Source organism: Schistocerca americana, chromosome 4, assembly GCF_021461395.2.
Source record: "Schistocerca americana isolate TAMUIC-IGC-003095 chromosome 4, iqSchAmer2.1, whole genome shotgun sequence".
NCBI lineage: Eukaryota > Metazoa > Arthropoda > Insecta > Orthoptera > Acrididae > Schistocerca > Schistocerca americana.
Window position 1 is genome coordinate 141104671 of NC_060122.1, and position 23818 is coordinate 141128488.

The window sequence follows — 23818 nt, forward strand, 5'->3', positions numbered from 1 at the left end:
TCTTCGCAAATCCTATTAATGTATGACCTCATACCCAAATTTTCCCAATGTGCCAATGCAAATGCGACAACACAAAATGTGAAGAAAAGATTCCTAATGACCCAGGATAATTTATTTAGTTGATCTATTTAACCACTCTCTGGCCTTTTTACTCCCAGGCTTGAAGTTGGACCCTGGTATGTGCAGAGCCAGATAATGAAAACTTACAGACAATGAACAATCTATCAACTTTGTTTCCATGCAGTAAGTGCATAATAATACAGAACTGTTTCTTGTCAGACACTGTTACAATATACACTCAAGATGGCTGCCTTTTAAGTTTTTACAAAACCAATGAAAGAAAAACATATTTGGGTATATATCATTTTGTTGTTTCTCCAAATATTCATCTTTAAAACTTGTTGAGTACCAGTCTGCTTTAATTGTTCTGTGATACTTCAGAGAAATGGTTGTGACATATCCAGCATAAACAAAGAAAAAAAAGCAATCATCTTCTTGAAAGTATCTCATGAATGAACTGCAGTTCTTGGCTTTGGTTCATTTTGGAACAGCCGAACACTCAACTGCTGAATAGTTTGCCGCTCATTCGAATACATGCAAGTTTTGTCTCCTGGTACAATGTTGTATATGGATTTTAAATTGCCCTGATCACATTCTTTGCACATTTTCTTACATGAATTCATACTAATCCGTTTTTTAGCTTTAGTTAAACTGTAAAGGCTCCATCAGGAACAGATCTCTTTCACAGAAAATTAAAGGAATTACAGTCTTCAAGATCCCTAAGAATACATCTATATCAAACTAACTTACATGTCAATATTTATCAACGTTACAAAATTCTCTTAACCAACTGCAAACAATATTTCCTGATGGCGACTGACAACAAAAAATTGAATGAACTGATTCAAGGTACCGTTATTGAGTTAAGACTGTACAAAAATCATTTAAAAAATCACCAAATGGAAGCATTCACATGAAAATTTTATTACACCACTGATTCAAACACTCATTGTAAGCAAACTACCTCAGCCAGTTTCTGAACTGCCATTGTTTCAACAACAACAACAACAACAACAACAACAACAAATTTTGAAATAAGTTATGTCACATCTAAATGGTACTAGAAAGTTGTCATTTGTAAAAATTTAAAGGTGACTTCCATAAAAATGTTGCTGCTATGGTAATGAAAGACTGCAAAGCAATTCACTGCATTCAAAAAAAGACTGTTCGTGACAGAGAGAAATTGAGAAAACAGGTCCATGTGAGCACTGACTGATCTTTCTGGCTCTTAGTGATTAAAATTCTTCTGGGTATTATGGCCGCGTCATTGCTAAAAACTAACAACAATAATAAACTAAAATCGACATTTTGGCCGAATTGCAACGGCCTTCCTCAGGGCACGAGTCGTGCCCTCAGGAAGGCCGTTGCAATTCCGCCAAAACATCGGTTTTAGTTTACTATTGGTGTTAGTTTTTAGCAATGATGTGGCATAATGCCCAGAAGAATTTTAATCACTATGACACCGGCTGTGGATGCCTACGTTCTTATTTCTGGCTCTTCTCAAGACCAAAAAAATGGCCCATTGGTTTCATACCTGGCTGCTGAACTGGCCATTGACTAGGGCCACTATAACCAATCCATCATCCACAAGACTGAAAGTCAATGGGATTCCTCGCACTGAGTGTAAATTGCGTCTGGCCCTACCACTGAAAGAACATTAGCCCATGAATTCTCGGTGCCACATCTCCCAGAAACTCCAGGTAGATATGTTCAAGGAACATTTTGTAGCTTACTCCATTTAGTTGTTGAAAGGAACTAAGTTCTAATCACAAAACCACTGACAGCATTGGCTCATACACACGCAGTGAATTAAACAATGGAAAATACAGGATGGAATAATGACAGTATTATGAAAAGAATACACTGCTACTCACCATATAATGGAGATGCATGAATGTGTTCATGTGTATATTGTCTAATTCAGGAGGAGGCCTTTTGGCAGAAAGCTTACTCCTTTAACAACCTTTTTGTTGTGCTTACTTGTGACTCAACATATCTGCTATATGGTGAGTAGCAATCTATCCTTTTCATAATATTGACATGTAATGAACTGAGTGACCAACTAAACTACCAATATTTGTAGGTTTTTGTCATTCTTTACATGGTGCACTCCTAGTGGTGTAAATGCCCCCTTAAACATGTCATCAGTATCTAAAATATGTAATTAGAACATGATGGTTTCAAGTACTTTGTTGTACGAACTAATCTGCAACCTCTACTGATTGTGATGCCCAACTGCTACAACACCTGCATCTTTCACAATGACACAGGTCTAGCTGTTGTCCATACAAGATTCTCAAAACAGCTGTTAGAAGTTAAGTTTAGATCACACGCGAACAGCGTTTACCGAAGGCAACATTGTGTTGAATTAAATTTAACATATTTTTGAGCGATAGTTCTGAGATACTGTCAAAGAATTGGTGCATGCAGAAACTATATTGATTTGTGCAAAGAATTTGGTCTCTAAAAAAGTCATTTTACACAAGTATGTTCCACAATGTTTATAACAAATTAATGCCTCCACACTTCTCCCCCTGACCCATCTTAAAGACCTTTTTGCAAATGCACTGGACAGTCCATTCCATCCCATCATTTGCACATTTTGTCTGATTGTTTAGATCATCAGTGTCCTCATTACCAACCAAAGTGCTTCTGAATTCCAAAGATGATTGATTTTAGATTATTCTAGTAAACAAATCATGGTGGAAAGCTTGCACACTGCAGTAATAACACTACAAACAATATGCGTTTTTGGCCACTACATGACTCCAGTCATGTGCTGATCAATTAGTCATGTAACAGATGCAAAAGAATTTGTACTAGTTAAAGCTGAAAGTTGTAAGGATGGTAATGTACATACAATTAATCCAAGATACGGGTGGAGTTATATTAAGTCAATAATTTGTATCATACACCAGTCTGCAGTGATCACTCATAAACATGAAAGTATTTGGAAAGTTTGGCATCAAGAGTGTTAGTTTATTTGGAAACACTTCACTTTAACATATTAACTGAAGATTAAGTTTTAGTCTGCCAGAAAGTTTTGTGAAAAAATATCTTTAACAAAAGCTGCTGTTTACAACATATGTCAAACATACTGATCACAGAACAGGTGATCAAAATTGATTAGCCCTAGATTTGAAGATATGAAACAGATAAAAAGAGTGATGTCATGTTTAGAAAAATGCTGGATGCAATATTTTTGCTTGTAGCCTTGATTTGTAACAACAGGGAGTGGAAAGGGAAGAGCAGCAGCATGCCACTGTGCCATTAATCTAGGAGTAGGAGAGAAATAGCAGCCTTTGTGCAGGCACAAACAGTGCAGGGTGATTCTTTAAGACTTCATAACTTTACTTACATGCAGAATTTTATTGAGAAGACTTTACTGGTAGTAGAGGTATGATCTTGTACCAAAATACAGTAAGTTTTGCCCCACACATTCAGTTTCACTTTGGCTGCACGTGGTTGCCATTGACCACACAGCATACGTCCCATCTGCAGTCAATTTCTTGCTACACTTTTTTCAGCATATCTGGCATCAGTTCTGGGTCTGCAGCAATAATCTGACCTATTAACTCTTGGAATATGGAGGGGGCTCAAGCCTGGATAACAGGGTGGCCATGTAATCAGATCCCCCCCAGACCAAGCCAATGACCTCTGAAGTCATTTTGGAGAGCATCTTGCATTTCTCTACGGTAGTGAAGTGTTTCTCTGTCTTGTTGGAAGTGAATGTGTCCATCTTGATCATCATCATGGAATAAAAACTTAAAGCACATTCAGAAACATGCAACCATTTATGGTTTTTTCATGGAAAAAAGTGAGGTCTGTACACCTTAGTTTTACTGAAGGCACACTAAATAAATAAATAAATAAATACACTTTTGGGCTACCATGAATGTTTTCCACATAGTGGTTTGGCTTCTCACTGCCCCAAATCCTGTAGTTGTGTTTGTTGACATTCCCAATGACAGGAAATGTTGATTCGTTGCTAAAAACCATGTGAGTACTCAACGTTTTATTTTCCTCAGTCCAGCATAAATTTTTTTGCACAAAATGCATAGCATGCCTCATCTGTATCTTTGAGGACATGTAACAATGTTAGTCTGCATTACTTCAGGTGCAATCTTTCTCATAACACTCTTCAGACAGTTGATTGAGGAACTCCAAGCACTCGTAATGTACAATGCATTGATTTCCTGGGACTGTACACAAAATCCACTCTCACTCACTCAACAATAGCCTCAGAAACTCATGGGTGACATGGAGATATGTTATGATTTCTACAACCAGTTTAAATGAACTTCTGATGCCGGTAGTGAATTGTAGGTCTATACAAGGTTCCTTACAGTTATCGGTAAAATTTATGTTGATCCCTCGTTGCTGACTTTGTTTCTTCCATCTAACGAACATATTCAGGTCCTGTGAAGCCTGCCATTTTTATTTTCAACTTTCCATCATCCTTGGTGGGAAAATTTGATACCGCAACAAGAAGTGAATGAAACTTTTGCAACAAGACGGCACCTTAACCATATGTCTAAGTCATCCCAATAAAGTTCTATATGTAAGTAAAGTTGCAAAATCCTTTTAAAATCTCCCTATACATAGCGGTAACCATAAATTATTGAATCTGTGTGAATAATTAGTTTCTAACTGTTCTTTCATGGATTTAATGTATGTCTTAACTCATTCTGCATCAAGTGAAACAATAAGTTACTGTTACCAGTCACTGTTTCAAGAGTAAACTTGTTGTTTCATTCACTACTCACAACAATCACGGTAAAGCCTAACATAAAATGTTCACATTTAAAGTCATTTTACATCCTCAAAGGTTTTTCTTCATGATGGAAACTACAAAACACAACACAGTACATGAAGCACTGAATGAAGAATGAAAAATAGCACATACTAAATGCAAATGACAGTATGTATTCTTAGGTAAACTGTGTACGTACCTACTTCCTTGAGGCCATCCAAAATACCTGTCAACAGGCCACCACCCCCCACAGATGCGACTATTACAGCTGGTCTCTCGGGCATTTCTAAACTCAGTTCTCGTACAACAGTTGTGCAACCTTCCCTGCAAATAAAACCTGTATGAGAAAGAGAAATGTTATCTACTTGTTTACAATCACTAGCTTCTTTTAAATGCTTGTAACCACAATATTTTATGAATTTGCAAACCTTGCTGAAGACAAGGTACTTAACACTTATGATTAAAAATTGTATCTAGTACCCAATGGTGGTCTCTTGAGATTTGTCTGCACTGCTATTCAAAAATGCAGACAGCCACAGTGCATATTTTATCAGAACAACATGAAAAGGATAGTTGCTATCCACCATATGGCAGAGATGCGGAGTCAGATAGGCACAACAAAAAAACTGTCAGAAAGTGAGCTTTCGGCCAACAAGGCCTTCAGTGAAAAGTCACACACACACACACACACACACACACACGACCACAGTTCTGGCAGCTGAGACCTGACCTGGTCTGGCTTCAGCTGCCAGAGACTGAGGTCATGCGTGTGTGTGTGTGTGTGTGTGTGTGTGTGTGTGTGTGTGCGTGCGTGCGTGCGTGCGTGCGTGCTTTCCTGGATTTTCTATTGTTTGTTTTTGTAGTAGACAATGTTTTTGACAAACAATATTTTTGTAGAATTCCAACACTGCATTCGTAGAGGGATCGACAAATGTATTCTACCACATTACTTCTTTATTTTTCTCTATAATGCTGACAAATTGGGTGAATGGTGACTATAGTTCGATCCAGAAATGATGGCAGTTCGCGCAGCTAGACACACGGATGGAGATTGCATTGTTGCCAGTTCCGAACGACATCTGCGGTATGCCCATACAAATGCATTGCATTCGAAGAAAGCTTGTATACTGTAAATTATCTCTCTTGTTTGCTTGTACAGAATTTCTTGCTTACCACCACCACCACCACCACCACCACCACCACCACCACCACCACCACCACCATCATTAATGACAACACACAACAAATGGAATAAAAATTCAATAAATAACTCACTACGATCACATTTAATGCTCACGTTAGTTACAACATTCACAGCAGAGCGCTGAGAACACTACTGAAAGCTCACTGATTGCCAAGAATATGTGACATAGATGCACAGAACAAGCGTAAACTCTACCGCCATTATCCATGACTCCAACTATAGTTTTGAATGCGTCCATTCATTATCAAACCATTACCTGAGTAGTTCTGAAATGATTAATAAAATAACACTTGTACTCTGTCACAGCACAGATGATTCAGTGTATAACAGCACTTATATTAAGAATGCAGAATGTCCAAAGTTTAAGATTTGTGAATAGCTTAAATGTTATTTCATTAATCTTTTCAGAACCACACAGGTAATACTTCGATAATGAACGGACATGCTCAAAACTAGTGCTCATTCACTGATCCAAGAAACGAAGAAATAATAATGCAGAATTACATTTTTTGAAATTCATTATCTGGTGAAGAGCTTACGTGTGAACTTCAGACACCTTGAATATTTTTCAGCACACTATCACAGGTTGAATCACTGCTGTACACATTTTGTTGAAACTGAATCAAAATCTACAAACGCAAAACAGAGGTAATTCATACTCATCACTCCATTTAATTATTTTACTCACCACTTGTGAGTGGTCCACTGTCTTATATCCACTTAAAAAGCCAATTCATTCCTTTGCGTGATCAAAATTGAATATTTATGTGCGAGGTTGGAAATTATTTTCATGCAAATCTTGTTATTGTGTAGAATAGGCTGATATGTCTATAGCCCCATGCCCCAATCTGTCTCCTTTCTTGTGAAATTCGACAATGATAGCATTGTTCCAGTTTTGGGAAACTGTTTCTTTTCCACACACATTCTGTAAATAGTTTTGGAAGTTCATTTCTTTCAAATAAAATACATTAATAATTTCGTCTGGATATGTGAATTCCAGACAAATGCCTCAAGAGCTGAATGTTTGATAACCAAGAAACATAGAGAAAAGCATACAGAAGTCATTAAACGAGAACCAGTGCAAAAGAGTGGGTAAAGTTGGATTAGCAGACAAAACAATCGAGTGTGCCTTGAAACAAAGCACAAGGCAACAGCAAAAACTTTTTGGCATATTTTATGAACCTATTTGCGTTGTGTGAAAAGGGAGAATAGAGCTAGCTCAATTAGAAGGTGGCAGTTTTTGAAAGATGAATTGTTTATCCAACCTTGTGGAAGATTAATTATTATCACTGTGAGATAAAACATTAACAAAATGTTAATGCTTGGAGTGAAACTAAAACAGTACGTAGAGGAGTTGGAAGTGATAAAGCTCTACTGATAGAGACTCAATATGACGATTAGATGAGAAAGCTTCTCCAAGATTGTACAACACTCTCGGGTAGCTGCAATAGAAGCAGCTAGAAACAAAATCATTTCTAGAAGTCCAGTGTTTCTTGTAGTTTGACACTGTACAGCAGTCCATGGAGGTCTGTAAGCCAATCATTCTGGAGAGCTATGAGAAGTTAAGAGAAGCATATAGCATTACTTAGCTCCTGATCAGGTAAGAGCATGCATGTGGATAATAATGTGATTAAGTATAAGAAATCCTGCGATTTGAAGTGACTGCTTAAGTTCACCCTATGAAGCTCCTGAGAGAGATTTTAACCAGTTATTGAAACACTAAGGAGATGATATTGTTTATAAAGGGCCAGTCAAGTGGTATAGCTTTTCAATGGGAATGGCAGCTGCTGAGACTTGTAAAATAATGAAAGAGTTTGGTTTGAAGTTACGTTGACTGTACTGGATTAAGACATGTTGGCAGACTAACCTAAGTGAATTTTGGGGTAGTGAGATACTTGGTTCAAGGTTGTCCAAATACTTAGCAGTCTTCTTAGTCTTGTTTATGAGTGTCCAAAATGGTCAATGCCTCACTAAGTATTAATCAGGGCAACAAGAGAGTATGGAATTTTTGTACGTCTTCTTGATCAATACAAAAATTTAAAACTTTTAACTAGTAACTGTATGTCTGGAATATCAGTATGATATTTTAATAGACAATGTTTGTCTACCGTATCATACCATCCCCAAAAAAGTATTAAAAATATTCCCCCTATGACGATTGATGTATTGACAAGCTGAAACTTGTGAATACTATTTGGAAAAGTAAAAGTAACTGAAAGGATACTCAGAATGTAACTGCCACACTGCATAATCACAAACACACCTGACCATACCAAAGACTGAAAATAACATTTTTCCTTTCTTTTATATTCTGATATTACTTGAAATGAGAAGCAGTATCATGAAAACCACAAGGTATCATCCATTAAATTTAGAGTGTGCCTTCTAGGAGAGCTGAGAGATTAAAGTTATAGCAATCACATTCTTAGTTTTTAACGTGAGAACTGGATCACTGCACTAGCCTCTTAGAACACACATGGGCCAGAGAAGTTGAACGGCAGCAAATAGCTTGTATGACCTATGATTAGATTCTCAATCCATGCTGGCATACTGATGGATCAACAGGAGCTGGACTTCAGTGACATCTTAGTGAGATGATCAAAGGGAGCACTTATTCCACAGTTTGTCCATGCTGAAATCACTATATCTACAAATTAAATCGTTAGTTAAAAGGATTTTCACTGCTTTCTTTACCACAGAGACCTAGAACAATGAGTCGACACCAGGCTTTCAACATATGGAGTAGAGTGGCCAGTGTTGATGCAGTGATTTAATGGGGTATAAGAGATGGATGAACCTTATGTGTTTGGGACACCCCTAATGGGTTGTATGTGTTGGCTTCTGGATGCACGCAAGACCACACTTGCAGGGAATTTTGTAAAAAAAAAAAAAAAAAAAAAAAAAAATCAGCTGTGGACAGCAGTGGATCAACACTGTGGCGTATAACAATGAACACACTTATGGCATCAACTTTATCATTCTGAGACTTCGTGGTAAAGGGAGCAGTGGAACTTTGTTTAGCTAAAGATTTGATTACTAAAGATAGGATATTTCAGACTGAAAAAAGCATGGGCTCCGGCACTTTCTTTGATCAGCTTGCAAAGATATCACTACAGACCACTTCTATTGATGCAGAAATATCCTGGGATAGATCAAGTGCCTAAACCCAGGATATTACATACAAGCTCTTTGCTGCTGATCATCATCTCTGGCCCTTGTGTGTTCTGTGATGCTAACAGAGTGACACAGTTCTTGGGTTTCACATAGTCTCTCAGATTACTTGAAGATGACTGACATTTGCGACCATAGTATCAGCGAAGAAATGGAGTTTCTGCAGCTGCGTGCTCAAATCCTAATAAATCAAGCAACATGCTGCAAAAATATCAAGATGCACTCGCACGATCTTATATTCAATATAATGTGAATAACTACACAAAATGAATGCAGTATTCTCTACAAAAATAATTACTATTTAGTTGTCACAACTGTTTTGTAACGTACCAAAACCCATATCAGATTCAGGAAATTCTATGGAGTAACAATTGTAACAACAACAATGGCATAGTGCTGGCAGACTGAAATGCCACATCAAGAGCACTACATTAATTAGCACAAGATCTGAATGAATTAAAATTAAACAGTGAATGAAACACGGCAAACTTAAAGGCCAAACAGTCGAACTTTATGAAAACAGGAGTACAAAGAAAATGAAGACTTATTTTATGGAGAAGTAAAAAGATGGTCTAAAATTGACAGAGAATACAAAATAAGATATCTACAACACGAAAATTTTTATATCTGAAGTTGAGACAGGCTGTTTGTTGAATTACCAACTGAATTTTACTCACGCTTTACTGCTGTAAAGGGTTCTTTTTGGAAAAGAACATTTACTGTATCTTACTAGTCTGCTAACAGTGTAGTTATTACCCTCAAGAAATCCTTGAACTTAAGGTCTTAACAGTTTCCATTATTTCTAAGTGTTGAATTAATGTTTTAATTCTGAGTCCTTCAGCACCAGTGAGGATTGGCAATACCACATATGTTGATTGCAAAGGGCAGTCAGAGCTTTATGGAAATGGTAGAGATGAGAAGAAAAGGAAAGAAAGAGGTGGGGCAGTATTTCACTTCAGAACAAATTTTCACTCTGCAGCACAGTGTGCATTTATTTGAAACTTCCTGGTAGATTAAAACAATGTGCCAGAATGGGACTTGAATCTGGGATCTTTGCCTTTCATGGGCAAGTGCTCTACTGACTCAGCTATGCAAGCACATATGCAAAAGATATTGTGAAATAATTGTGAGACGTTTCCCCAGGTTTAACTGAAAGTGGCTAGTTGTAAATCCACAGAAAACAGCATTAATGAATTTCCACACAGATCAAAATAAAAATGCACCAGTATCAATAATGTGTATGTATAACCAAAAGATCAGTGCTGTTACTGAAGCCAAATTTCTTGGGTTTCATATTATAGAAAATCTTAACTGGAGTTCTCACATCACTTTCCTACATTCAAAACTAACAAAAATGAGCTATACAGTAAGAATTCTTTGCTACAACACTAGTGCTGAAACTGTTGTGGTCTGGAGGTGTCCACTTTGATGAAAATCTCGCTGCTGCCGAAAAAGACTAATAAAGGTGTCCTGGTAGGACAGATGCGTGGGTTCGAGGGCAGGACACACACGATGAACATAACTCAGAATAGCGAATAGCAAAATATATTACTCAACTTTGGTAATGCTGGCTACAGCAATTGCAGAATGCAGGATTGGCCTATCTGTACTGCGATGACTATAGTTCCATGAACACAAACTAATAATGTTCTCTGAACTTAAGCCAGAAGAAAAATATTATGTCTTGATGTATTATCCAAAGAACAGTTCCAAACTAACAGTACTCAGTTAAATATCTAGGCAGGCAGTATCTGTTCATACACTATAATTCTATTAACTGTTCTGTTTCTAATGAAGGCTAACTACTGTCTGTCTATTGGCCACTGTTTCTATCTCACTTGACAACTTGAAGACATGACGAATGTTCTGCAGGAATTCCATAGCAATACTTGGACTGCCTTACAACTTGTAGCTGCTTGTGCATGGTTGCTTAAGAGCGTGTGTATTATAATATAATAAAATAATGGAACAGATGATGATAAACTGTTGAAATGCGTGGGTTTTTAAAATGTATTGAATTAATGAGATTAATTTTTCGGCATGAATGAGAAGCACAATAAGCTGAGCTACGCCTGGAAATAAGTTCGTATTAGTTCATATTATTTTGCAGGGTGAAGTAGTTTCTTTCTCCGCTGTAGATTTGTGCTTATCGTTCTTTATAATGCTACATTTGGTCGCCGTGTTCACCTTTGAAGTCTTGACCGTGTTCCCATTAAGCTTATCAGATCTTCGTAATTTTCCAAAGTACACAGGTGGGCTTCAGTTCTTGTAATTATCGTACTATTTGAAATAACAACTCGCGCAACCTTTCTGTTAATAAAACAATACTGTATTTTTCTAAACGGTGCACATATGAAATACGTACTCCTCACTTATTCATAGCGACCCCAAAATGGCGGTCAACAATTACTCGCTAAAAATGGCGTGCTTCTCACTCGTTCACTAGCTGAGCACGAATCCTTCCTTCCTTCCTCCTACTGGTACAAGAAAAACTCCTCTGTTTTTTAACAACTGAAAATCAAAAATACCTGACGGTAGGCATAGGCTCTATGATGGGCTACCGCTTCATCTTTTCTCTTTCTCTTTCTCTCTGCCTTTAAAGAAGACAAAAACAAAAGAAATGCAAAAGGTTTATCACAGTATCTTCCTGGTGGCACTGCCGCCCCAGAGAGTGAGAGCCTCGCGGGCAGCCCGACTGGTTTGACGCACAGCAATGTTTCTGCTGTAGACAGACAACATGGTATTTCTGGTACCAACTGTTGCAGCGGCAGCTCAGTTCACCACAGGAACAATTAGAGCCATACTCTGCATGTGCCCATTGCTGAGGTATGGTATCATTTTTTGGAGAAATGTTCACCACCTCAAAACTGTATTCAGGAACCAAAACACAATGATGATGAGTAATTCGACAAGCAAGCGGCAGACAACCATGCGAACGTTTCTTTAAAAACTAAAAATCTTACCCTTTCTCTGCAATGATAAACCAGAAATAGTTGTGTGTGTTAAAAAGAGTATAGTCAGGTAAGAAAACTTCTTTATTCAAAACAATATTGTCCACAATTACAGTACCGGATCGAACTGTGGCATACATGTTGCTCATTGCAACACTACACTGTACCAAGAAGGTGTATATCATGCAGAAATGAAACTATACACACATACAAAATCTCTTTCTGAAGTAAACACCTTTAAAAGTCTGTGACATCTTACCTACTGCAACACTGCTTTTATTCAAGCTCTCAGTACCTCATGAATGAAAACATGTCATTCATACCTTTAATTACAAATGTACAGCATACACTCAAATCTGTATTTATTCATTATGAAATGTAAACAACACACTATTCATTTTATGAAGCCAATTTATTATAAAAATTTAAATGACATTGTTTTGCAACTTGTAAAGTCAATAGGCAAAAAAAATTTTCTGTCCAATATCTGCTGTACAATATATTTACTGAAAAGAGATTTATATGGAAAAACTTATCAGAACTCGCGACCCAACCTAATGGTTTTTCTTCCAGCAGTAGCTCTGACACCATTCATTAATCCCCACTCCACACTGTGTGTGCCTTATTACCTACTGCCTGCTGGTTTGCTACTGGCAGCAATTTATATAGCACAAAGAAAGGAGGATGTTTCTTCATTCCATCAGACACCTGAAATCTCTTTACTCTTCCAAACTAGCCTGCTTTATTTACCCTCTAGTACCTCTTTAAATACTGCAATCTGCTTGCCATCCAAGCCCACAACTGTGCTCCATTTCATTGCCTTTATCCCATTTTCCTGATAATATTTCTCCATTTTCTGCTTTTCCTTCTGCATCATATACTTCACCCATTGCTCAGTACCTTACTAGGTACTAAAATTCCTCACAATGGCTAAACATCCTTACGCATTGAATTCTAGAACTCCAAGTACAAAGGTAATACATCACTCACTCCTATAACATGAAGATAAAAATGATGATTTTTCCTTTTACATTGGTATACCACTTTGCCCCTAGTAACATGTCTACTACTAATGGTCAGGTTTCACAGACATCTAGATTTATCTAAAGGACATAATATTCACGGTCAACTGTAGAAAGTATTTATTTTGCTATTGCGGTTTTGGCCTTTGGGCCATTTTCAAGTGGTGTAGCAAAATATTATGCTTCAGTACATCTCAGACTTTAAAATAAGTTCAACATGTGCTGAAGCAAAATCTTTTTTGCAGCACTATTTGAAAATAGCCCAAAGGCCGAGCTGCAATAGTGAAATCAATAACTTTTACAGTCAATCATGAATATGATGTCCTCTCAAAAATGTCTACTAGTAGCCAAGAAATTACCAGCAACTGATATTTCACACACACTCCCCCCCCCCCCCCCCCCTCCCCCCAAGTCTGGTAGAACATGTATCCAGCAACCTCTTACTTCAGTTTGAATTACTTCATGAACTGTTTCTGCTATCTGTGACTACCTTGGCTCATCATTCTGAATTGATTTGTGTCCTGTCACATTACTTATCATGCCCATCAGTGTCATGTTTCAGCAATATGGCCATAGGTCTTAGGTGTCTCAACCTGGTTACTACCATTCTATGCTCTTTCCCCTTCTATGATGTTATCTAAATTCCACTCATCCTCTCGATGTCCAATACCATCCATTAAAATCACAGAGGACTGCCTTTTGATACTGGATACCTTTGATACTAGATACCACTACCATAGCAACTCGCATTACTCCAACCTTCCCAATACAGACGTACTTACTTCTGTTTATCTCATAATAACTGTTACGATTCTTAAAAGAACACCTATCCTCAGTGCTATATCCTTCTGTCATTTAATGCACCAACTATATGGTGTGTAGTTAACTTTACTTCTTATCTTACTTGGAAACTGCAGAAACAGCATTAAGTCCATTTTTCTAAAATTTATATGGGATTGAAAATACTGTATATATTCTCTAGACTGAGAAAAGTAACACCATATTTCTTATATCTTCACATCTTTTACAACAACACACATTGGTGTGGTCAATTTTTGTTGCATTCAATTGCAGTTTAAAATAAAAATTTGGGGAATAACTTATGTTGTCTCTCTACTAAATGAAAAACAATTGCAGAAAAAGAGATCTATTTTTAGAGAAGATAGATATTTCATCACGAAAGCAGAAGGAGTTCAAAAATCTTTCACTCTAGGAAAATACTGCAAAAACACCTGACACTCAATATTTACACTCAAACCAGATTCAATACAAAGTAACACACAAAAAGTTTACTGCAGTAAGACAAATATACAAAAATATTATTTGAAACAACAGAAGGTGGAGGTTGAAATCTCAACAATATTATGAAAGGGATGCGCGCGCGTGCACACACACACACACACACACACACACACACACACACACACACACAAGTGAGCACATCTCAAGCGCACTTGACTACTATCTCCAGCCAGGATGCAACTGTGTCATGTCAAGTGCAAGTAGCAACCCACAGAGGGGTGGAGTGGGGTGGGGAAGGGGGAGAGAAGTCCAGAGCTGTCTGGCAGAGTATGCAGGGACCAGAGGGCAGGATGAGGCTGCCTGGCCCAGTGTCGCGAGACTGTGGAAGAGGAAGAGGAAGGGAAAGGTGGGCAGACGAGGAGCAGAAAGGAAGAGGAGCTCTGTAGGGGAAAAACTAGTGGGTGTGCACTAGAAAGTAGCACGCAATTGGAGGTGAGGGGACATGAGTTAGGAGGAGATGACAAGACAGAAGGGAAGGATGTGGGGATAGTAGGTTACCATAGGTTGAGGCTGGGATAATATCTGGAGCAGAGAATGTGTTGTAAGGATAATTGCCATTTGCACAGTTCAGAAAGGCTACTGGTGGTGGGGAGGATTCAGACAGCCTGTGTTGTGAAGCAACCATGAAATCAAGCATGTTATGTTCAGCTGCACATTGTGCCACAGGGTGTTCCACTTTGTTCTTGGATACAGTTTGGTGGTGGCCGTTCATCCTTGTGGACAGCTGGTTGGTCATCATACAAATATAAAAAGCTGTGCAATGATTGCAGCAGAGCTACTATAAGACAAGGCTGACTTCACAAGTGGCCTGGCCTCTGATGGGGTAGGAAAAGCCTGTGACAGGACTCGAATCTAAGAAGTGCTGGGTGGGTGGACTGGGAAGGTCTTGCAGAGGTTTGGGTTTGGGAGTGGCCTAGGGATGGACAGGATGTTGTGGAAGTCGGGTTGGTGACTGCACAACACTTTAGGAGGAGTGGTGAGGAAGGTATCCCTCATTTCAGGCCATAATGATACATAATCAAAAGCCCTAATGAAGGAAGTGATCCAGCTGATCCAGTACAGGGTGCTCCTTTATAGCCTGTTCTTGGCAGTAGTGGAAAGACTAGTGGGAGGGGTGGGGTGGGGGGGGGGGGACATTATGGTACTGGAAATCTGTTTGCGGACTAGGTCAGGGGGATGGTGTCAGTCTGCGAAGGTCTTGTGAGGCCTTCAGTATACTGGCAAAGGAAGTTGTTCTCACTGCAGATATGTTGTCCTCAGGACGCCAAGAGCAAAATGGAATATCCTGTGGCACAATTTGGAGCTCAACATAACATGCTTGATTTCAATGGCTGCTTCACAAACCAGGCCTCTGGATCCTCCCCTCCAACATCAGATTTCTGAAATGTGTAGATATTTTCTTGCAACATATTGTCTGCTCCTGGAACCATCCTCAACTCAACCTGTGGTAACCTACTGTTCCCACAACGTCCACCCAACAGTTCCTCCCCCCCCCCCCACCCCCCTGTCTATCACTTCCTCCCAATTCATGTCCCCTCCTCATCATTGTATGCCACTCTCTTCAAATGCATCCATTGGTCTTCCCCCTTTACTGTTCCTCTCCTTTCCTGCTTACTACTCCCCCCTCCTCCCCCTTCCTCCTGTCTCAAAGCCACAGCCTTCCGATGCTGTGCCTGGCGGCCCTATCCTGTCACATAGTCCCTGCATGCTTGACCAGGCAGCACCAACTCTTCTCTCAACACCAATACCTTGCTATCCCTCCCTCTTTCCTGCCTCATTCTGGGCTACTGATTCCACTTGACACAATACAGCGCATTATGGCTGGAGTGGTCAGAGATAGCAGTACTGTTTGTGAGAGATGTGCATGCTTGTATAAATGAGTGTTTTTCTTTCTGAAGAATACTTTGGCCGAAAGTCCAATGTGTAAGTCTTTTCGATGTTCATGTCAACATGGCATCTTTAAGATGAGTGTCAATGTATCCTTTTCATAATATAAAAGATTATGAGAGATAAAAAAAAAAATCATCAGTCCACTACAGTACTGTGCCACTGTAGGAGATTTTCATAGAATCTACAGAAATTCTGTAGTACATATTCAACTATTTTCTTCACAACTTCCACCTCTTCACAGTCAATTGAATAACTCTAGAATGGTAACATGGAGAGCTGGGAAGCCTGGTGAGTTGAGGATTCTGAGGCTTTTTGAACCTGAATGAGTGATACACTAAGACATCAAACCCGTTAACAGTTAAAAGTCCCTTGTGTTTTGAATCATACTGAGATTCTGTGTTTGGTTATTTGGACCAGGAAATCATTTTTCTGGCACCTTTGTACATATGTTGCAGAACAAGTCAGGGGTAACATAATTAATTTATCATAATAGTAGTCACTGAGACTATATGATTAACACAATCAAATTTCATAACAATATAAACTGATGTACAACATTGGTTGTAAATATAATAGAGGGCAAGCCAGGGGTAACACAATTAATTTACAGTTACAGTAGTTGTTAAGTGAGACTATGTGATCAGTACTATTAATAGAAATGATAATATTAAATTATATAATAGACAATTGTATAATTAATAATATAAATTGATAAACTGGGTTACTTATTATGATACTCCAGAAATTCAGAGACAGAGTAGAAGCAGTGTTCAAGCAAGAACTGTTTGAACTTTATCTCAAATGCATTTAATGTCAGTATGTACTTTAAATAAGAATGCATGAGTTATGCTATAACGTAACTCCAGTGTAGTACACTCCTCTTTTGCATATATTTGTACTTACTGTGTTTAGATGTAGGTTAAGCTTTTGCCTAGTTCCCTACGTGTGTCAATTATAGTTACATTTGTAGACTTTTCTTTTTTTAAGATGTTCCCTTTTATAAAAATTAGTATTTCATATAAGGCAGAGGCAGTATTTTCAGACTTTTTAAAAGGGGTCTACAGGAATCCCTGCATTGAGCTTCCATCCTGACAATCTTTTTCTACATTGCAAAATCATATTTTATACAGTGGAGTTTCCCCATATAGTTACTCCATACATCAGTAGTGACTGTGTAATGCCATGATACAGCTTGTATTTTGAGTGAGAATCCTAACACATAGGCAAATGACCCATTTTTTTTATTTAGAGTGTTAAGGTGCATCTCCCACTTCAAATCCGTATACATATGTATGCCTAAAATTTCTGTGTAACTCACATTTGACAAAATTATTCCTTCGATAGTGAAAACAATATTTTCATGATGGAGGTTTTGTGTGGTGTGAAAGTTAACTGTCACAGTTTTTTCAGTATCAATGGTGAGCTTGTTGGTCCTGAACTAGCGTACTATACTATGCATAACTGAGTTCCAGTTTTCTACAGATTTTCCTCACTGTGTGATTTCAGTAGAATATTAAGTCATCTGCAAAGAGTACTGTGGTTCCTTGATTTACTTTACCAGCCAAGTCACTTACATAGAGCAGAAACAGGACAGGTCCCACAACTGACACTTAGGGGACTCCATATTTGATTTTTTGCTCATTGCTGTGAAAACTAGAAACTGTTTTTGTTTCACTGTCTTTGTGTTTTATTTCTGTAACCTGTGACAATTATTGTGGAATGACTGATTCACCTTTCAGATTGGCCTCTAATTCCACAATTACTTAGCTTATTCAAGAGAATGTCCTGATCAATAACATCAAAGGATTTACTAAGATCAAGAAATATTCCAAATACATGTTGTGTATCATCCACTGCTGTTAGTTTTTCATTTAAGAGAGACAAAAATTGCTGACTGGGTCGACTTTCCAGCTCTGAATCCATGTTGCAAGTCACTTAGCAGGCTTCTTCATTTAAGAAGGCTGTTTATCTTTTAAGACACATTTTTCCATTATTTTGCTGAAGTCTGACAAAACTTAAACTGGTCGACAATTAGAAATTTCACATTTTCCACCCTTCTTCTACAGAAATATTACTTTTGCAGTTTTTAGTCAGTTTGTAAAAACATCACTTTCAAATGTATTTACTAGGTAAAAATCTAACTTTCTGTTACGCAACAATGGTCTTCCCAAGAGATTCCTTGCCTAAAGGACTTTCTTGTAATAAATAGTCTTTGTACCAAATATCAAAATCCAAAAATGTGTGGGGGACTCAAATTTTGTTACTTGAAACTCAGCAGATGACTGAATGATTTTGGCATCATTCTCTTCTGGAACATACATGCAGTCACATTTCTTGACTCATTGTACGAAGTCCACAACCAATCAGTGCATGACAATATTGAATAATATTGTGGTTGCAATTTTGCCCAGTACAACAGTCGTGAAAAAGGTACAGATTTTTCACTGTAGTAGATAGAGGTTCCCCCAAGTATTTCAACAACAGGCAACAAACTTCAATGGCTCTTTTCTTTGCCCCATCTTCAGGATAAACAAAAAAGTTCAGATTTTTTGGTCTTTCAGTTGTTAATAGTGAAGCGATTGACCTATAAATGATGTGTAGTAGGTATGTTGAATGAGAATTTTTGGTAACAGAAGATTCTACGTTAAGTCAAATATGAGACTGTAATTATGTTATAAGCATAATTCAGTCACATGCTCCATTTTCTGCCAAAACTTATTTTGTGAATTGTGGTACTCATTCAGCTACTTTTCTCATAGAGTGTACAGTGCAATGTCTCCATACTTGATAAGAGGAGCTCCTCACATTTCAGGCACCCATTAACTCACATCCGACTAAACTGCTGATCAAAGTTTTCACTATTTATTCAGGACTGCTCTAAATTTTGAGAACATTTTTTTCAGATAATGGGGGATTCTGAATGTAATGAAGTATTTATATAAATTTATTTTTATTAATTAAAAAACAGTAAGTTGCTTATAACCAAAAAGGTTATTTTGCTTCTCTTTAAATTGATGTAAACATATCTACACAGGCTTCTGTGTACTGACAGAGCCTGCATGGAAGTCTTCTTTCATTGGTGGTCACACTTCATACGAGAAGCACACATGCTGTTCCAAATACAAGAAAAGGTACATTAACTGCACTTCTTCATTAGTCTAGCATCAAATTACTTTGTCTTGGAAAATGTTATGGCTGAGCTTAAAATTTATATCATGCTATTCAGTGAGCCGTTGCAGGAAAATATCTTGGTCATCTTTGATTTCAAACAAATTAATAATGCTGACCATGACCATGCACTTAATGCAGTGCAAATAGTTGGGACTTCTTTGGAATACTATCACCTCTCCCATTTTCATATTCTCAGCCATTTATCTTTGATGATCTGATAACATTAATCTATATTATTCACTGTTTTTTTTCCCTCCTCTTTGGTGTACTTACAACCAGTACTCTCACTGGAACTTATGATATATTTCTACAAACAATAAATTCTTGACTAAAGATCAGTCTTTGAAAGCTGGCAATAGTAAATACACATCCTTTGTTAAAACCAGTCAAATCTTCTGTACTACTTTCTGTAGCAGAAGCCACACATATCACTGACCTATATTGTTTCTGCAGTCACTGAAGCTTTCTATGGACTTCAAGACAAAGAATTCGACTAGCACAATTTCTACATACATGGTGGCAAGTCCATTAACGCCATGAAATGCGCTTTGAAGAATTCTGGACTGATGTGATTTCTGCAATGAGTAATTGAAATATAAAATAAATTTTGGAACTAATATTGAATTGGTTTTCTTGACAACTATGTTTTTGAGTACTACTACTCCACCTCAAATTTTTAACGAAAGTGCTCTGCAGAGACTATATGTTAATTTTTTTCTGAATCTATGAACAGTCATTATCTTTCCATGTACACAAATGACTCATCCATAGGTAGCCAATAAACAGAGTCATTCTGTAGCACAATTTGGAAAGTGATTTGTGAATTAATTAATGGCAAGGAAAGACATGTAACTCCTAGTTTCTTACGTTAATTTGTGAACAATGAAATGAGCACAATAAATGCATATGCAAACATCTTAGCTTGTCAGACTGACTAGAGCAATCCCAAGAACTATGAGAAAACAATGAGGCACAGTCTACAGGAGAAAAGTGTATAAAATCTGAGTATCTCCTTCATATCTGGAACATAACTACTTTTCATGGAAGTACAGCTCTTGTATTCTATCTAGATCTACAGTGACAATTTTCCTAGTTGTGCTACATGTTAATATTCATAACAAGCATTTAACTTTAGTTACTATTATCATTTACAACCTTTAAACACAAAGAAATATTACAAATTGTAGTAATTACCATATATCTGGGTGATCATATGGTGAAACATACACTGATCCCTTAATTTCATTCACTAATTCGAAAGCCTTGCGTTGGGCAGTATTAAAGTTATCACCATGACGCTGGAAAATAAAAAAGGAAGTGTGTTTAATATTATGAGCACCAGGAAATGGTGGGGGTGTTTATATTCTCTGTACTACAGTGTTATTTTAAGACAACATTACAATAATAAAAATTAGAGTATGGAAACAATACTCCCCTTCATCTTTTTCTTCACCCATCCTCACAACAGGTAAGACATTATCAACCAAAGAGAAGTAAAGATGTGTTGAGAGAAAGAGAGACAACAAGTGAAATGAATTGTGCACTTTAGAATTAGCAGGGAAATGGAAAAGAAGACCGGTGGGGGGGGGGGGGGGGGGGGGGGGGGGGGGAGATCCAAGAGGAAGGGAGGGATAAAAAGAGTAATAATCTAGTCAGTAAATAACTACAAATACAATAATTTAAAAAATTGTATGTAATGTAACTCAAGTCTAGGAAAGCTGAAGGATTTAAGGATATATTAGAGTGCAAGTTCCAAAGTTTAGGGAGTAGTTGTATTAAGTGGGAGAACCTAACAGCTATTTCAAAACTTGTTCTCCATATTTGAAGGGTGGGCATTATCTTGTACTCTAATATGTCCTTGATGTCCAATATCTTTGGAAACCATCCGTTTCAGAATCTTGAAGGTATATTCTGAGTCAGGACTGGTCCCTGAGCAGGATATATGACTGGGCTCCATCTAAATACATAGCAACCCAATGTTATTGTTATTTTAAAGAAGGGTTGACATAAAAAAAATTCGTGGAGATAGAATACAGAATAAAAGTAATTTCTTATTAAATACCAAACATATCTTTACAAATGCAATTGGTCCTTGTACGACTGGGTGCAGTTATCATATGTTACAAAAAGCTGTGTGCAAAAATGTGATTCTTCAGTGGAGTCATATCGATCACAGAAATAAGTGGTCAACTGTTTTGGATAGCCCTCGGCCTAGTGACCATTTCTGTACCTATCGGAAGAACTGGCATACTGCACCTATCCTATAGTGCAGGGTCAAAAATTAAATATTACACTTCATCCAGCCCAGGCAAACAGAGAAAATTGATTGGTTCCTTTGAATTAGGTGTACTCTAGTGGACTTAATGTGATTTATAAAAGCACAATTTGTTCATGTCCGAATCCTGAGAAAACCCCAAAAACCATGATTTGTTGGGTACGCAAGTACAAATTGTCGGGATGGCCACTCCTGCATTTGCTTTTCATGGGAGGTCGTCGAAAATGTTACCATATGTTCTTAAGATAATATTTGCACGAAGGGTCGAAACTTAATATGCCCAAAGAGGTACCGCAGTAATAATAATAATAATAAAGGGCTAAAAAGGTTCTTAATATTCCTGAAAAGAAAATGACAGCCAAAAATTGGGTAAAATATCTCAAATGACATTTTTACTCTTTTATGATATAAATCATAAACCAGACATTTTCAACGAGTTGCAGTTGATGAGAAAAGCATTGGGAAAAACGTAAAACAAACGGCTGTGTGTTAACATTACATTATGCTTACTTATTTGTCATTTATATAAATGAATCACAGCATATAAATAAACTGTCAAAACTTTACTAATTTATAGCAATCATTTTATATAGTTTTCACACCCTGCTGTAGCAGACAAAAAAAAGACGAACCAGCAGGGTGCCCCTACTCTGGAGCAGAAGCAAGGAGGAGAGTAAGTCCCTCTTCAAACGACTAACAGACAATTGGGGAATCAGCTGCCTTATCCTCATTCCTCCTTCCCCACCAAAAATTTTGACACGAAAACATATTTCTGCTTTTTTAAGCTGAAAGAGAATAGCAGAGAGACAGCGCTGGTGGGAGATAGAGGAGACAGAACCAATAGAAGAGAGAGAGACGAAACAGAAAGGAGATTGAGAAGAGAAGGAGATATTAATGATCTTATCTTTGTGGGGGACCACAGTCATGTAGATTGTTAATCATGTATTTATTTTATATAATAATGATTTCAGGTTTATAGCCATTCTCAAGTCCATGTTGAAAGGTTAAAATATGTCTGACCTGCCTGTGACATGACATCACTGAAACAATGTATTTCTTGTCTTATAGAACAGTTGTAGTTTTCCATTGTGCACATTGTCAGCCATATGAATCTTTGATATGTACTCGTATCCTGCAATACAACAACTCATCTTATAAGATCAGAAATGACAACTAAGGACAAGGTCAGATGCATTTTAAAATTTCACCATGAACTCGAGATTGGCTACAAAGCTGAAAGCATGACTATGTAAAACAAATGAACAATTAACAGTCAAGTGGCACTAATTTCTTTCTTTCTTTCTTTTTTTCTTTTTTTTTTCAAAAATGAAGAGGAGATATTGATGGTCAGCGAGAGAGAGTGGCACATGCCTGAAAAGAGAAACAGTGGGAGGAAAAGAGAGAGAAGACAGTGTAGACAAAAACAAGAGATGACAGAACACCATACACTAGCTCTGGGGAGGAGGGTCTGGACCCTCCCAGACTGGTGAACTTTAACACGTAGGTATGGGAGAGGGCACATTTTGGACTGAAATTTCAAACACGTAGGTATAGGGGAAAAATAATTTGGATATACCAGAATTTTTGAGTTGCTGAGGTGATGAGGAGACAGTGGCTGTAACAAAGAAAGACAAAAGGAGACCGGGTAAGTGAGAGAGGAGGCAGTGGTGCTGTGATATACTGTAAATCAATGGGAGAAAAATGAGACAGAGACAGATGGTGACAGTGACAGTGGGATACTGAGTATGAAAGCTTCACTACGAAGAGAGACTCGACAAAAGTATTTGGGATATTGCATGTTAAAACAGTGGGAATATGTTCACATGCCAAAATTTTTGGTGAACAAGGCAGAATGATAGCTGAAGCAGCTGGTTCTCCACTTCTCTGCCTGTCTTTTAAAGAGGAACTTACTCATCTTATGTGCTTATCTACTGATTTATACTATGGTATTATATGCTGCATGAGATACTGCTGGCAAAATCTGAATGAATTAATTGTCATTTGTGGTGCAATAGGTTG

The 23818-nt window shown here is 37.7% G+C and overlaps 1 protein-coding gene across 3 annotated transcripts in view; it reads right to left on the bottom strand.

Annotated features, from left to right (window-relative positions):
* The window catches only part of LOC124613083 (L-serine dehydratase/L-threonine deaminase-like), an 87707-nt gene that overhangs the window by 23819 nt on the left and 40070 nt on the right, over positions 1-23818 (bottom strand). For all 3 annotated transcript variants that reach the window (XM_047141669.1, XM_047141671.1, XM_047141670.1), the window contains exons 4-5: positions 20719-20822; positions 5013-5137 (exon numbers count right to left, since the gene is read on the bottom strand). In XM_047141669.1, coding sequence (XP_046997625.1) covers positions 5013-5137; positions 20719-20822 — 229 coding nt within the window. The remainder of the gene's footprint in view (positions 1-5012; positions 5138-20718; positions 20823-23818) is intronic.